At 36.7% G+C, this 16,462-nt stretch overlaps 1 protein-coding gene across 1 annotated transcript; it reads right to left on the bottom strand.

The window, feature by feature from the left end:
• Positions 1-1,585: 1,585 nt before the first annotated feature.
• Positions 1,586-13,535, bottom strand: LOC149133415 (uncharacterized). The gene is made up of 4 exons (XM_089360480.1): positions 13,103-13,535; positions 6,252-6,359; positions 3,830-3,878; positions 1,586-2,237 (listed from the first exon to the last, which is right to left on the bottom strand). Exons 1-4 carry the CDS (start codon positions 13,295-13,297, stop codon positions 1,960-1,962), a joined length of 630 nt encoding a protein of 209 aa, XP_089216606.1. The 5' UTR covers positions 13,298-13,535; the 3' UTR covers positions 1,586-1,959.
• Positions 13,536-16,462: the final 2,927 nt, after the last annotated feature.

The raw sequence follows: 16,462 nt of genomic DNA, 5'->3' as shown, positions 1-16,462 counted from the left end.
AAAATGTCGTTCAGTGTACAAAGTTTTATTTACTCGTTATATTAAGGCTATTTGTAGTTGGCAAAAGGTCAGTGACAGCACGAAGGAGGGAGGGACATTTTCTCTGGCCAGTGCTCCAGAGTTCCTTCCAGGACAGAGCGTGCCTGTTCCCACTGTTGTAGTTGTTGTCCCTTGCTATAAAAATTTATAATGTTTTGCGTATAAAAATGCATATAATTTATTAATAATTGCAAGAAAATAAATTTGCATCAAAAATAATTTTATTTCATCTTTATTTTCTTAAAAACTCCAAATTCCCTTGAAAGAATATAGACATTTCTGGCTGCGTCTCTATGGGCAGTACTGAAGTCATATAGTAAGGTTGTTCAGAAAAGGCATTGGTCAAAAGTGCTTATATTCTACAACGTATTTTTAAACTTTCATGTTTAAGTAATGAAGTTATTTTTAATATGATATTTCACTTAAGTAATTTTAACTTTCATTATTAAAATTTTCTCTTTCAGCCTTACTTGCTTTTTGCTTTTTTTGCTAATTTGTTTTTAATTGCTATCCTTTTCCTATTTACTTAATTATTTAATCAGGCTAATTCAAAAATGTATCATATGCTTCAGATATACACATCTAATTTTATTGCGGAAAGAATATAATCATTTTTGGCTGTGTCTCTATGGGCAGACCTGAAGGCATTTAGTAAGGCTGTCCAGAAAAGGCATTGTTGTAAAGTGATTATATTCTAAACTTATTATCTAATATCGAAACTAATTTAAAGGGATTTTCATATATCAATTTTTACATTATGGGAATACAGGTAATTTTCACTTGTGTATATGCTTTCCTGATTACTGTTGTATTGAATCATTATTGACAGATCTAGATCAGCAGTAGTCATTGCTATTATTACCAACTCAAAATCTAGGTTACTTCAGGTGAGCCTGGAAGCTGATGGTTTTGGGGTCTTGTTGTTTGTAACCGATTGGTGAGCCATGGTGCAACCTTCAAGATGGTAAAATTCTCTGCCATTAATTTATTGTGGATGGGTAATATCACTAGCTGTTAATCTTTGAATGTTTATCAAATTCAATGTTCAATAATATAAAATCTTGAATTATTAATTGACACATTATTAAATAGCATAATAGCATAGCTTGAAAACAAAACAGGCATTACATGGAAAAATGCGAGCAAGAGAAAAAAAAAGTTCACATTATAAACCTGGAAAAGTACAAGACAAGTTATTACATCTAGTAAAGTGCAGAACAAGAAAAGTTTTACTTATACGAGTGTAATAACTTGTGCTGGACTTTTTCAGGTTTGTAATCTTAAGGATATTATTTTTCTTGCACGCATTTTTCCATGCAATAAATTATCTCTGGAATAAAAGGATTTCTAAATGAAAATTAATGAAAGAAAAAATGCAGAGAAATACGTAAGGGAGCGCAGGACTCTGTATACAGAAACTAGGAGTAAGAGAGAGTGCAGTATAAGAATATATAACAACAGAACACATTGCCTACACACACTTTACTTTCTCGCGTGAAAAGAAAACGCAGAATGACAATAAGAATATTGAAAAGAAGATATAACACTTTATTGTTTATTTCTTGCTTTATTGTTCATATATATAAATATATATATCGTTTTTTAAAAGCATTAATCCGAAAGTAGAAGCACACTCTAAGATTTAGAGCAGTTTATATTAAAAATGGGCAAGGCCGGTTTATGGGATTACCTTAGGTTTCCCGTCCATAAAGGGCTTCATTTTATGGCGTATCGCCCAAAACCCTTTTGGCCGGGCCAAAATGGTTTTTGGGATCTAACGATACGCTATATATATATATATATATATATATATATATATATATATATATATACATGTATGTATGTGTGTGTGTGTGTGTGTGTGTGTGTGTGTGTGTGTGTGTGTGTGTGTGTGTGTGTGTGTACTCTTCTGTAGATTATTTACGATAGTAACCGGCCAAAATATGTTAAAATTATCATAAACAAAGAACTCTTTCTCTGGCTGATCAGATCAGAAGCTGCTGAAATACCTCTTTCTGCTGAAATAACATATTGAAAGCTCTTTACGTGCTGTACCTTGTTTTTTCTTTCAAATTCAGCAACACGTAATAGTCGAGTTAATGCCAAATTTGAATCTAAGTCGACAGATTTACTTTTCTGTGGATACAGTAAGAACTGGTAGCGATGGATTCCAGAATGCGGAGAAGGGGATTCGAAAGCTGTTGGAGGGAAAAATAAGAGAAAATTAGTGGCGGAAATAAAATTTATATAAACATATGCATATATCATCATTTCTGCTACAAAAATATAATGGCTACATCTAAGGGTCTGCAACTACAAGACTTACCAACGCCAACCCATAGAACCTGTTAAATAACAGCAGTAAAAATAAATGCATAAACCTAATGCTGAAAAACGAAGATCACAATAATATCCTAGGAGTCAGCAGTAAACTCTTCAGGAATCATCCTCTTCCTGATGATCTCCAGTACAACCCTAAGCAGTCGGACTAACATACCCCCAAGAAAACCCGGAATACTTGAGAAAGAACTCTACCCTCTTACCGAATACATACATAAATATCAACGCAAGGAATATTGCTGAAAATTTCCTATCAAAACTTCTACCACGTGCAAACATAACACAACGGATATTATTAACTGGGACAGACAAGTTAAAGTATGTACCGCCATTGAGATCAACTGTTCTTCAAAAATCAACGAGAAAGAGGGTAACTACTGATTACTTCTCTGAAGTCCCCAGCTTGCATACGCAGATTTATAAAGATAACCTTTATACCAATAATAATTGGTGTACTTGGTTTAAGTAACAATCAGGAAAGGCTACGGTTTTCTGTGGAAGAAATCAACCGGATAACACGCACATTACAAGCACAACATCCACAAGTACGATGAAAGGATGCAAGACCTCTCTCAAGTTTAAAATATGACTTCGTTTTGTCATATTCGTTTTGTCAATCCAACTTCTTTCATACTCGAAACAATTCAATTCTATATTTTATATTATATTACATCGTATTATATTATTCATGTGTGCTTGCGTGTGCGTGTGTATGAGTGTGTGTGTGTGTGTGTGTGTGTGTGTGTGTGTGTGTGTGTGTGCGCGTATTTCTAGGTAGATGTGCATTTGTGTGTGTGTTTGTTATTGTGTATGTGTGAGCGTGTCTATCGACAAATCTTATGTCTAGAGAGGCGGACGTCAGTATCGTTGGAAATAGAGGATTAAAATATTCTTTTCTACTCTAGGAACAAGGCAAGAAATTTTGGTGGAGGGGCCAGTCGATCAGATCGACCCCAGTACACAACTGGTACTTAATTTATCGACCCTGAAAGGATGAAAGGCTAAGTCGACCTTGGCGAAATTTGAACTCAGGACGTAAAGACAGACGAAATACCGCTAAGAATTTCGCCCGGCGTGCTAACGTCTCTGCCATCTCACCGCCTTAGAGGATTAAAAATATTGAATGCCAGAGTTATAGATTCTTACACACAGGACTTCAAGTCTGTGAGTCAACGATACTCTGATCGCTGCAAGGCTTCACCTGACAGAGGCCCAGGGCTCTAAAATTGTGGAATTGCGATTAATGAAGAGGCGCAGAGCGTTTAGTATTGATAACCACACGCGTGCCCACTCACATATTCATGCATGCATATATGTACGTATGTTTGTCTGTATATATGTTTGTGTGTATATGTTTGTGTGTATATGTTTGTGTGTATATATGTGTGTGTAGGTATGTATGTGTATGCATGTATGTATCACTTTGAGTAGCAATGAAAATATTACTTACGTACTACGTCCTTCGGTCCTGCTGTTACGCCTGATTCCAGTTCTTCGAGCTGAAATTTATAATTTCAATAAGAATACATAGATACTTACATGCTTCCATACATAAATACGCACACACAAACATATAATTATATAATCATATAGAAGTGTTTTTTGTTGTTTTTCTTCTCACCACAAGAGTGATATTCATGGAATAACGTCTCTTCATTTAATCAAGTATTGTCGTAATTAACTTGCGTTTCGTTTCTATGCTGAGTGCTTCGTTTCCCCCTCATTCTTTTTCATATGTGTGTATACATCTCTCTCTCTGTCTCTCTCTCTCTCTCTCTCTCTCTCTCTCGCTCTCTCTCTCTCCTGCTCTCTGTATGTATGTATGTATGTATGTATGTATGTATGTATGTATGTATCTATCTATCTATCTATCTATCTATCTACACTCTAATACCTTTCTCTCTCTCTCACCCTTATCTTCCCGTTCCTACTTCCTTATTATATTGACTGACCACTATCTGCTACACTTTCCCTTATCTCTATTTTCCTTTTTCCTTTCTTTTCTTTATTCCTTTTATTATTTCCTTCTTCCTTTTTTCTTCTCTTTCACTTCCCTTTTTTCTCTTTCTTTATTCCTCTCTTCCTGTTTCCGGTTTGACCTTATTAATATATTCCCTACTTTTAGATCACTTTAAATTAGAACCTTTCATTCATTAACACTGTGTATAAATCTGTATTTGGAATGACCAATTTCAAAGACCGTTGGATTTTACTCATAGGGTATTGGAATCTTAATAATGGATTTACAAATGCAATGACCAATTTTAAAGACTATTGGATTTAACTCACAAGGTATTGGAATCTTATATGTGTACCATTCTACCTAAACAATGGATTTACATAGACCTTCTATTCATAAATGTTATAGAATATACACAGCCTTGGTTTTATATCTCATTACGAAAAGTAAATTCTTATATATATATATATATATATATATATATATATATATATATATATATAAACGAGATGTATTGGTATCCAGGAGACCCAAGGTGACAGGTAACATAATGTAAGAGCTACGGAAGGAACGTAGTTAAACTCTCGGTTCGATAATGATACGAGTGAGGAATCTAATGCGGGTCTTGTATGAGTATGTACGAGCATATACATAAACATATATATATATATATATAGATATGCAGGGCAGGGAATCGTCAATTAGTAATAAAATTAATAATCAACAATTTTGCCGGGTAGCTCAGTATGAAAAAACCTTCTTCGGTAAAAAACATTTATAATCATAAATATATAGGGATTGACAGTAACCTGCTTCTCCAACATACTGAGAATTCAGAAATAGCAGTCAAAGAACTACTGATTTCAAAACTACAAATTATTACTCCAGATTGATAGCGATATTTTTGATACACACAGAACAAAAAACAGTAGAGAAGAGTAAAAAAACACCTGCCTTTAGTTAATTTAGTACAATTGTTTCACAGTTAAGAGTAAAATACTCTATTCTGATCTTCAGCTAAATATTCTAATAAATTTGTTAATGTCTAAATAACTCACGTTAATTTTGACCATGTGAACATCAATACATACATATATATATATATATATATATACATATATATATATAATAATATTAGGGACAAAATCCAAAATTACAGGTAAAAAACTCAATTAAAATCAATTTATAAAAAATTAAAATTAAATTGAGCCTTATAGATAAAGTATATATATAAGTTCTTGAAAATTGGTTATTTTCCCTAAGACTATATATTTTATATATACATATATATATATATATATATATATATATGTATGTATGTGTATAATCAATTAAAAAACACAAAGAAAAGGAACAGAAAAAAAACGATCGTAGCACAACCTATGTATAATAATAATGCCTTCAGAGACGCAAAATGTTATTAGCTTTTTGTTTCGAGCATAGCTCTTCTTCGGAAACAGGAAAAACATTATTTATTAGAAAGAACATCCTTTAAAAGTGTGAAACCGGTGAATTACAGAAATATTTGATTTCTTTCATAATGTTTTAGCGCAGATTTCAGTGGAATTTCTCAATATTCAGTATGATTTATCAGGTGAACAATTTCTTGAATTTCTTCACTATATATATATATATATATATATATATATATATATATATATATATATATATATATATGTATGTATGTGTGTGTTTGCTTGTATTTGCGTGTATGAACATGTGCATCTCTGTGCGTGTGTATGTATCTTTGCGTGTATGCATATGTGCAAGTGTCTGTATGTGTGTGCGCGGTGCGTTCGAATTTGTGGAATTATATATGCCTATTGGGTGCTAAAATTGACACAGTTGCATGTACGAATGCACACACTTGCATAAAAAAATACATTTACTAAAAAATATCTATTATACTTACGGTGATATGTGTCTTTATCCAATGCGGATACGCCCCTTCAGAATGCGGAAATTCATCCGGATCAAGCATAAGCAGCATATAATTTTGTGGTTTCAGATTTGAATATGCCTAATAAAACAAGAGATTTTTAAATTGGGAATAATTTATTTCATTAAATTGTACATACATATATACGAGCATATTAGGAAGTTGGCATGCATATATATATGTATATTTTCTGACGCAACTCTATCTTTTTCTCTATCACTTTTTCCCCCTCTCGTTCTTCCTTTGTTACCACTACGTATCTCTCTTTACCCCTCGCGTTCTTCCTTCTGTTACTACTGTATCTCTCTCTTTTCCCTCTCGTTCTTCCTTCTGTTACTACTATATTCCTCTCTTTCTCTCGCTGCTCACCTTTTCTTCTACTTCCTCCCTTTGTTTCTCCCTCTACCACTCTCTTTCTCTCTTCCTTACCCCTGCCTGGTCACATGCTTGCGGTCACTAATCCTTTTCTCCCTTGGCTGTCGCCGAGCAAACACGCGAACTTACTTCGTCCCTACTTTCAGTTCGTGCCGCACAGCGTTCATATACACATAATTTTTCACGTCTGGCCGCAGAGCCTTTTCCGTTTGTTTTCCTGTTTTGCTTTTTTGTCCGCCACTACATTCCTCCATGGCACAGGTTTAATTTGTGTATACAAATTTAATTTGCGGTCCATGGGAAGAGCCGTTTTAACGATGCGTCCTGCCCAACTCTTCGAAACGCCGGTGTTAAAACGGGGGTAGCTGATGAAGGAAAATGTTCTCTATGTGGCTTGTGTGTTTTCTGTACTCTGGTTATTATTATTTTCTTGTCTACGTTTTGTTTGCAATGCCCTGTACCCAGATATGCACCTATATATACAGGTAGACGTAGGTATGTACATACCTGTACGTATATATGCATATACTCATTTATTATTTGTTTTATATATATATATATATATATATATATATATATATATATATATATATATATATATATATATATACTCTTTTACTATTTTACTCTTTTACTTGTTTCAGTCATTTGACTGCGGCCATGCTGGAGCACCACCTTTAGTCGAGCAAATCGACCCCAGGACTTATTCTTTGGAAGCCGAGTACTTATTCTTTGGAAGCCGAGTACTTATTCTATCGGTCTCTTTTGCCGAACCACTAAGTTACGGGGACGTAAACACACCAACATCGGTTGTCAAGCGATGCTGGGGGGACAAACACAGACACACAAACATATACACGCACATACATATATACATATATACGACGGGCTTCTTTCAGTTTCCGTCTACCAAATCCACTCACAAGGCTTTGGTCGGCCCGAGGCTATAGTAGAAGACACTTGCCCAAGGTGCCACGCAGTGGGACTGAACCCGGAACCATGTGGTTGGTAAACAAACTACTTACCACACAGCCACTCCTGCGCATATATATATATATATATATATAGTGGTTGCACAAACGATCTAGCGATCGTGATTTCATTTCCTAGATCGGATGTTGCGTTATGTTCTTGAGGAAAACATTCCATCTCACTTTAACCTGCAATCACTTCGAGACCTGGATTGTGACACACTGAGATCCTATTCAGACAACATCGATTTGATGGAGAATGTGCGCTAATGTGTGGCACTAACATTTGAACTCTATAAACAAATCATTATATATATATATAAGTAGATAAATATTTAGATAGATAGATAGATAGATAGATAGATAGATAGATAGATAGATAGATAGATAGATAGATAGATAGATAGATAGATAGATAGATAGATAGATTTACATATACTGACACACGCACCAACACATATGTATATATTAAAATATAGTTCATAATAAATAATACTTTTCACTTATTTGACATTGTATGTATTGAGTTGTCGGGAAAGTTCGTGCCGATCTATAGTAGCTTACATTTAGACTTATTTTAGAACATGGTTGTGTCCATAAAATAGGATTTGACTACACCTCCATTTAGAGCACAGTTCAAGCTATCTTTTCGTGGAAGAAGGTTTATGTTCCTATAACCTGTGTTAATTCTGTAACCCTTTAAAATGAAAGATAAGAATGTTCATTTTCGGCACTTGATGCTTTTCTTTTTCCGTAAAGGAAAAAAATGCTTCACAAGCAACCAAAGAAATATGCTCAGTTTACGCTGATGGAAGTGTACGGAAGTGGTTCGCAAGGTTCCGAGCTGGAGATTGTAGCCTTATTTATGAAGAGCGATCAGGCAGACCATCCACTAAAGATGATGACCAAATCAAGTCATTAATTGCGAATAACCCACATTGCACAACCCGAGAATTGGCAGAAAACCTCAACCTATCAAAATCCGTCGTTCATGAGCACCTAGTTAAGCTTGGGTACACAAATCGCTACGATGTTTGGGTACCACATGAGTGGTGTGAGAAGAACCTTTTGGAAAATCGGCGCGAATTTCCGGACAACCCAATAAAATAGTATGTTTCAGATAGATGTAATAAGAGTGAATCGTTCTTATTGTGTTCTCAGTGATTAATTTTAAAACAAGGTGATTGCTCAGATTGAAACAGAAAATAAATAATATAAATAAACAAAGTTTCGAGTAAGGCATTAAACTGCATCCAGTGAGGAGACTCCATTTCGAGAATTCAGGACCTTTGGGGAGTACCAAATCATCTCTTCTCTCACTTTCCTTCAAGCCTGAGATGGTAATACCGGACAAAGCCCCGGTTATAGGTTAGGTAGCCAAAGTTATTCTATTCTTGCGGCCAATTTATACAGTATCCAAAAGCCCGTCCTCATATAATGTCACACAGGCCCACCAGTCAGCAAAAATGCAAGGAACCGGCCTATCTGATCAATGGTTAGATAGGCTTTGCACCTTAAAAGTAAACTCGGGAGAGCAGGAGACAAACAGTAAACTATAAATGAACTAGCAATAGTCAACGACAATGCATTACTGTATCTTTCCCATCAAAAACTATGAACCTTCAGACTTTGGTACAGAAGTCTATGATCGATGACCCCTGTAGGACCATGATTGGTGACCCCTGTAGGTATCAACCATGAAGAAAAGGTAGAGAGAGAGGTGGGGAAATAAATGACCCATGCCAGCATGGAAATGTACCCGTCACTTAATATACTTATCTGTTCTTGTTACGATTATGTTCTGGTCTTATAACCCATAATATTTTTTAGGGACACCAGTGAAACGCCGGTCGCCGTGCAATATCAGAGTAAGTCACTCTTTCGCACCCGCCCTTGTTGAAGTTGCACCCACTGAAAGAACTGAATTTATCATTGTGAACGATGAAAGCGTTCGCCAATGTTACAGTGTTACCACTGTTAAAGAGGAAATTAGTTTTTATCCTCAAATACCTTTTCGTTGCTACATGAATTGAATCATTTCAGAAAAACTAAATATCTTTGCCGAAGACATGAAATGGTGATGGTGGTGACTAACAATATCTTGACTAGTTAACACGGCCAAGCTGGCAGAAACGTTAGCACGCTGGGCGAAATGCCTAGCGCTATTTCGTCTGTCTTTACGTTCTGAGTTCAAATTCCGTCGCGGTCGACATTGCCTTTCATCCTTTCGGTGTGGATAAATGAAGTACCAGTTGCGTACTGAGGTCGAACTAATCGACTGGCCCCTACCTCCTAAATTTCGGGCCTTGTGCCCAGAGTAGAAAAGAATATCTTGACTGGTTACTCGTTCATCTTATTACTTCATCTATTTACATTACCAAAGCATATAATTTAATAAATGTATGAAAATTATAGGATAATATCCGAATCTAGAAATAGGATAATATTTGAAAATTATAGGATAATATCCGACCTCTCTGACTCAATAAATTTGATAAGTTAATTTTCCGGGCAGTGTTTGAATCTTAATTTTTGGAGTCAAATCTGTGTTTTCAACGCAGCATGAAGATTTGAGGGACAAATTGTTATCGTCATTTGAGCTTTAGGTAAGTAAATTCAAGTAACGTAATCAAATGACCCGGAACGTTAATTTGCTCTTTGACAGCAAATTAACTCATCAAGCTCTCTCTTGACATGTATACAAGGGTGATATATTAGCTCTGGCGACAGAACACTTCCCAAGAAAGAGCGATGGGATCTAGTCGGTTTGGCAGCCAGCATAAAATTCTGTTAGAATTAATTTCATATTCAGTGTAATGATACACTTTTATTGGCTGATGAATGACAGGAACATCGTTTTCGCTATAAATCATTAAATAAAGAGTTATTAGCAAATAAAGTTTGAACATTTTGTTAATTTTAGCCAATAGGAGGCCACAGACACATTCATACCTGTTTGCATAGTAACAAGCGTAACATGAGAACTCTTTTGTCTGCATGAAAGCACCTGCCTGGTTTCTCGCTTCTATGAAGGAGATTCTAAAAACAGAGGAGGATAGTGTGTCGTACCTTCAAGAAAAGGGTGTTATTCCCAAAAGAAAACTATGTACAAGGAAGAGGCATGTTATGTGTACAAAAAGACGTGGTAGGAACATGATTGGCGATGCTCGCGACGAGAACGCATGGAATCTGTGTCGGTGAGGGAAGACATGATTTGAAGGTGGTACCCTTCGTCTTAGGACTGTAGTGCTCTTCCTTTGGGGAAAAATTGTAATCTGTTTATCGCATGTAACGTGTTGTTCATCGCATTTCCATTAAATGCACATTGAATGCTTAAAACTATTCGTTTACTCGTTTCTTTTTGTCATTGTAAGGTGTGCTAAAATAGCAGCTAAATAACGTTTTTTGGATAAATCTTTTAACTTCGTGCGATCGCATTAAATGCATTTTGAATTCTCCAAACTTCAAAACACGTGCTGCTTACAAATATTGACAATTCGTGCTATTTTCAGGATGTTGACGACAAAATGTGCAGTCACACACAAAATGATAGATTTCAAATCCTGTTTCTTGACTGAGTGAAAATGATCAAACTCTATAACATTTTAGAAACATTTTTCTAGAAAAAGTGAAATAACTCCAGCAATTCAGCTTGGAAAAGTATATTCTGGTGTCAAATATTTAAACTTTCGATACGCTTTAATTTTTGTAATGCTGGCAGCCCAACCAACTGGATTTGAGAGATTTTCTTCAGAGGGATTAACTGTAAGAAAAGTTGCAGTATCCCACTCCAGTTGAACTCAACAAACGTTTTTAAGATGTGTGATCAGCCGTGCGATCCTGGACGAGAGGAAGACAGCGTGGGACAGTGGCTTTTCATTTACAGAAAGAAGCAAGCTCGAGCAGTGGACATAACCACATGAAATGTCCCAGTATTTTGCAATGATGTCGGTTTATAAAAGACGACAAATAATCAAAGTTAGTGACCAGCGTAACACCTACAAAGTAGAGCTTAGTTCTATGACTGACGTAGAACTTAAGTCCCTTTCTCAACAAAATCGTACGAAGATGACAACTGAATTCCAGGTGTTGGCTGCACCTCAAGCTGGTTCAGTGTAAAAGAGTGTGAAGAAATACATCCGGTGACCCAGAGCAGGAAGTGAAAACGCTATACTTGCGGAATTAGTTAATGTCTGCATCGCCCGGTTATGTAGAACCACCTGACTACAAGGAAATATTTCAGGAAATATGAGACCGGATTGTAGCGTATACACTTTCGATTTTTATTCTGCTGCTCAAAGCGGCCAAACGAACCTTGGTCTCATTCGGTACTACAGGGCTTAAGAAACAATGTCTGCTCCGGAAATGCTCTAACGCTACTGAAGTCTCGGCACTCGGGCGTGTCATAGAAACATCAAGTACCTATTCATTCTGTATTCGTGTTTTTCTGATTTGTGAGTTTCTATCGAATGTATGCCATCACATGTAAAAGAGATTCGGCCGTCATCTCAGTCTATAAGTAAGATCGGCCCACTGCTCTCTATTAACAAGAAAAGGCGACTAACTTAAGTCTACTCAGTGGCTATGGTAAAGAAAGTTGTGTTGGACTCGGTTAAAAGGATTTGTTTAAGAATGTTCTCGAACAATGCCCACAGCGAATTCTTAATGTACACAGTTGAAGGGAGAAGGAAATCATTGTCCGCCATTGTGTTTATAAAATATGAATAAACGAGTCTGATGAGGCTAAATGAACCTATTTTGACTCGGTGACTCGAAACAAAAGGCAACAAACTAGGAGAGTGCACTTAACCTTTGATACGTCAGTGTCACCCAAGGTTTCGAGGAAGATACTCCGAGATAATCAAGAGGAACTACTTCCTACTTGCCACCTCTTCGTGTTGACATTTTACACTTGTCATTTTTGTAGATTTCTCCTCTTTTTACCCGAAATAAACCGGCTACTGTTTTTGACAGTCATATTTTCACTGTCACCAACATTTTGGGCCCTTGTCACCAATGACAGAAATTATAAGATTGACAGAATTTTTAGAGCGTTGGTAAAAAAATGTTTCGTGCAAAATTTTCCGGCTCTTCAGATTTTGAGTAGAAACCCCGCCAGGGTTAAATCTGCTTTTCCTCCCCTTGGGTATAGAAATGAATGAAAGCACCAGTCAAGTAGTGGAATTTGTGGCACCTGCTTATCTCAACTCATCTTAATATTGCTGGCGTTGTACTTAATTTAGAAAATATTTGGGCGTCGAACTAGCAGAATTGTTAACGCGTCGAGAAATATGCTTTCCAACTATTTGCATTGTAAGTTCAAATCCCCACACATGGTCAACCTTGCGTTTCAGCCTTTCCAGATCAATAAAATAAAGAAACAATCAAGCAAGGAGTCGGTGGTATCAACTCATCGTCTTTTCACAAATTCATAGCCTAAATCAAATAATAGTTTATAATTATTCATAAATAACCTACCGGAACCTTCACTGTAGGCGCTTTACGTACATCTTCTTTCTTAAGGACGACATTACATTTTTTGTATATTTTCTTAGGGAGAAGAATCAGACGATCTTCGGTGCACAAGTTATCATTCACATTGTATGCCAAAGTGTGAAAGACCATGTAAGATAGCAGTAGGATCGCCCCTCGGAAAACATTCCAGAAATACATTATTTCTGTCAATGGAGCTACAACACTGAAGATGTCTTTGGTGATATTGAGGATAAGATTATTTGCAGTTTAGATGCAAATATTTCCGCATTTATTTTAATAAATATACTTTGATTTATCTTCAAAATTGTCAACACTAAACTTCCGTTTGACGTGATCTTTCTCTCCTTGTTTCAAACACACCCGTGTCTTATACGTGTGCTTTTACAAGTGAGCATGTATATAAGTGTGCGCGCGGTTGTATTTACGCTTGATTATGACGTATCATTGTTCTAAATTTGTTTACGTGGAAGTGTGTATGCATGTGTAGCTTTATATATATAAGTGCTTACATACGCATATACATAAAGACATATAGACAAACACACATATATACACGCACACACGCATGCACACACACTTCGCTTTCTCTCCCTCTCTATGTATGTATGTATGTTTGTATGTATGTATCTATCTATCTGTCTATCTATCTAGTCACGTATATACATGTCAGCAAACATACACACTCACACACATATATCGATATATATTTACACATATATACACACATACATGCACGCATGCATGCATACATACATACATATATACATACATTGGTACTACTACCACCTTTTCCACTGAACACAATTGCTTAACTTCCCAAGCTAACCTGTCATATCTATCGACTTTTCTTTCTTCCTTATCGCACACCTTGCTGTCAGCTGGGCATGCTATATCTATGATCCAGCATAGCTTGTTTTCTTTCTCAATTAAGACTATGTCTGGCTTCCTATTCTCTATTTCATGGTCGCACTGAATCATAAAATCTCACAGGATCTTAGCATTATCATTTTCGACGATGCCTTTAGGTTTGCGGTCGTACCAAATTTTGCAGTTAAGTCCATACTTGTTGCAAAGTGTCCAATGGACAAGCCTTGCTATATTGTCGTGGCGTCTCTGACATTCCTTCTGGGCTAGTGGCGTACATTGACTGGTAATATGCCATACAGTTTCAACATTTTCTCCACAAATTCTGCACTTATCACTTTCTGATATGTTGTCTGTCCTGTATTTGATGTAATTCATTCTTAATGCTTGCTCTTGGGCGGCACAGATTAGAGCCTCCGTTTCCGGTTTTAAATCACCTTTAGTCATCCACAGCCATCTTTTTTCTCTGTCTATCTTATCTTCAACATCCCTATGAAATTGTCCATTCATTCGTTTCTTTATCCTCCTATTTACAGTTTCATTCATTCTCAAGCGCTTGTACAGCGCCTTATCTTTGCAATCTTCCATCCTACACAAGCCTGACCTTACTTCCAATAATAGCGCTTATGTGACATTTTTTTTTATATACCATGCTATGTTGTTTTCTTCTGCTCTAATACTGCATTCGCATCCAACCAGTCAATCTTCTCCCTCTTTTTCTTCGTACATACAGTCTGTCTGTGTCACGTTTTGGGTGGAGTATCCCATATCTAGTCAGAAACTTCCTTGTCCTTCTGTCTAATCTGTTTAGTTCGTCTACTGTCCATGCGATTTACTCCTGCTCCATATCTAAGGAGTGAAACCACCCAGGTGTTGATAGCTTCGATCTTATTCCGTCCGTTTAATTTCGACTTAAGGATCAGTCTCAATCTGCGCAAGTACTCCACCTCGAATTTTTCTGTCATTTCTTTCTCCATCAATTTATCCATTTCCAAAATCCCTAAGTACTTATGGCCCGCTTCATAACCTCCCCCGATGGTATCATTAGTCCGTCCATACATTTGATTTTGCCTCTCTTCAAGACTAACACACCACAGTTTCACAGTCCGAACTCCATTCTGATATCAGCACTGAAAGTGTACACCGTATCAACGATGGAACTGACTTAGGATTCATCTTTACCATAAAGTTTGAGGTCATCCATGAACAACAAATGGTTGAATTTTTGTTGGCGGCTTTTGAATACACACCCAGCTTTTGCTTTCCTCAGTATCAATGTTATTGGTATCAAGCACAGTACAAAGATCAGTGGGGTCACGGCAGACCCCTCGGAAGATGCCCCACTTAATTTCTACTGTCCCTAAACTTCTGTATGCTCTCAGGTCCGTCATCCAATTCGCCATACTTTTTCCAAGCTATCACTCAACATTTGATGCAATGCCAAATAGGTTCATACATTCCATAATCCAAGAATGTGGGATCATATCGCATGCCTTGCGATAGTCGATCCATTACATGGCTAAGTTAGTTTTCCTCTTCTTGCAGTCTCGAAGTACAGTTTTGTCTACCAGGTGTTATTATTATTATTATTATTATTATTATTATTATTATTATTATTATTATTATTATTGTTGTTGTTGTTGTTGTTGTCATCGTCGTTGTTGCTGTTGTTATTGATTTGACCCCGGTTCGGTTTTATTCCTGACAAAATTTATGTGGGTAACGGGTTACTACCTGTGACCTTAGGTGTCCACAAGCTTTCAATAGTCTTTCAAGTGCTTAAGGCCCTCCTGATAGTCTTTCCTGTTCCTAAGAGGGATACTCTCCGTAGAAGCTCGACAGGGCATTCCATCCCAATCTCCAACCATTTGTCTATATCTCTACTTACAGTACTTCTTCTTCTTCTTCTTCTTCTTGTCCTCCTCCTCCTCCTCCTCCCCTCCCCCCTCCTCCTCCCCCTCCCCTCCCTCCTCCCCCTCCCCACCCCTCCCCCTCCTCCTCCTCCTCCTCCTCCTCCTCCTTCTTCTTCTTCTTCTTCTTCTTCTTCTTCTTCTTCTTCTTCTTCTTCTTCTTCTTCTTCTTCTTCTTCTTCTTCCCAAGTGCTATTTGCAAAACCCCATTCTTCATTAAGGGAAGGCAGGAACTGTTTTCGGAATGTGCAATGGGCGCTTGATTTTAAAAATCTTAACTCACACACTTGTGATTTTCTGTCGCAATATGATTCTCGTTCCGTTTATTGCGTTGCGGGTCTTTTCAATGACCAAATTCTTCCAAAATGTTTTCCGTGGGCAAAATTCTAAACACATTTCCTCTGCTTCAAACTTATATCTAAATCGATTAAGTTGCGTTGGTGGATCTGTGTGAACTTCATTCTTTCTAATGGGTTAATTCTAAAACAAAATGAAAATTAAGTTATAAGATGTTAAGTATGTATACATTTTTGGGACACACCGTATATTTATGTGTGTATACGCATAA

The sequence above is a fragment of the Octopus bimaculoides genome, chromosome 11, assembly GCF_046866305.1.
Source record: "Octopus bimaculoides isolate indiv1 chromosome 11, ASM4686630v1, whole genome shotgun sequence".
Classification (NCBI taxonomy): Eukaryota; Metazoa; Mollusca; class Cephalopoda; order Octopoda; family Octopodidae; genus Octopus; species Octopus bimaculoides.
This window is presented reverse-complemented; position numbering and strand designations above follow the sequence as displayed.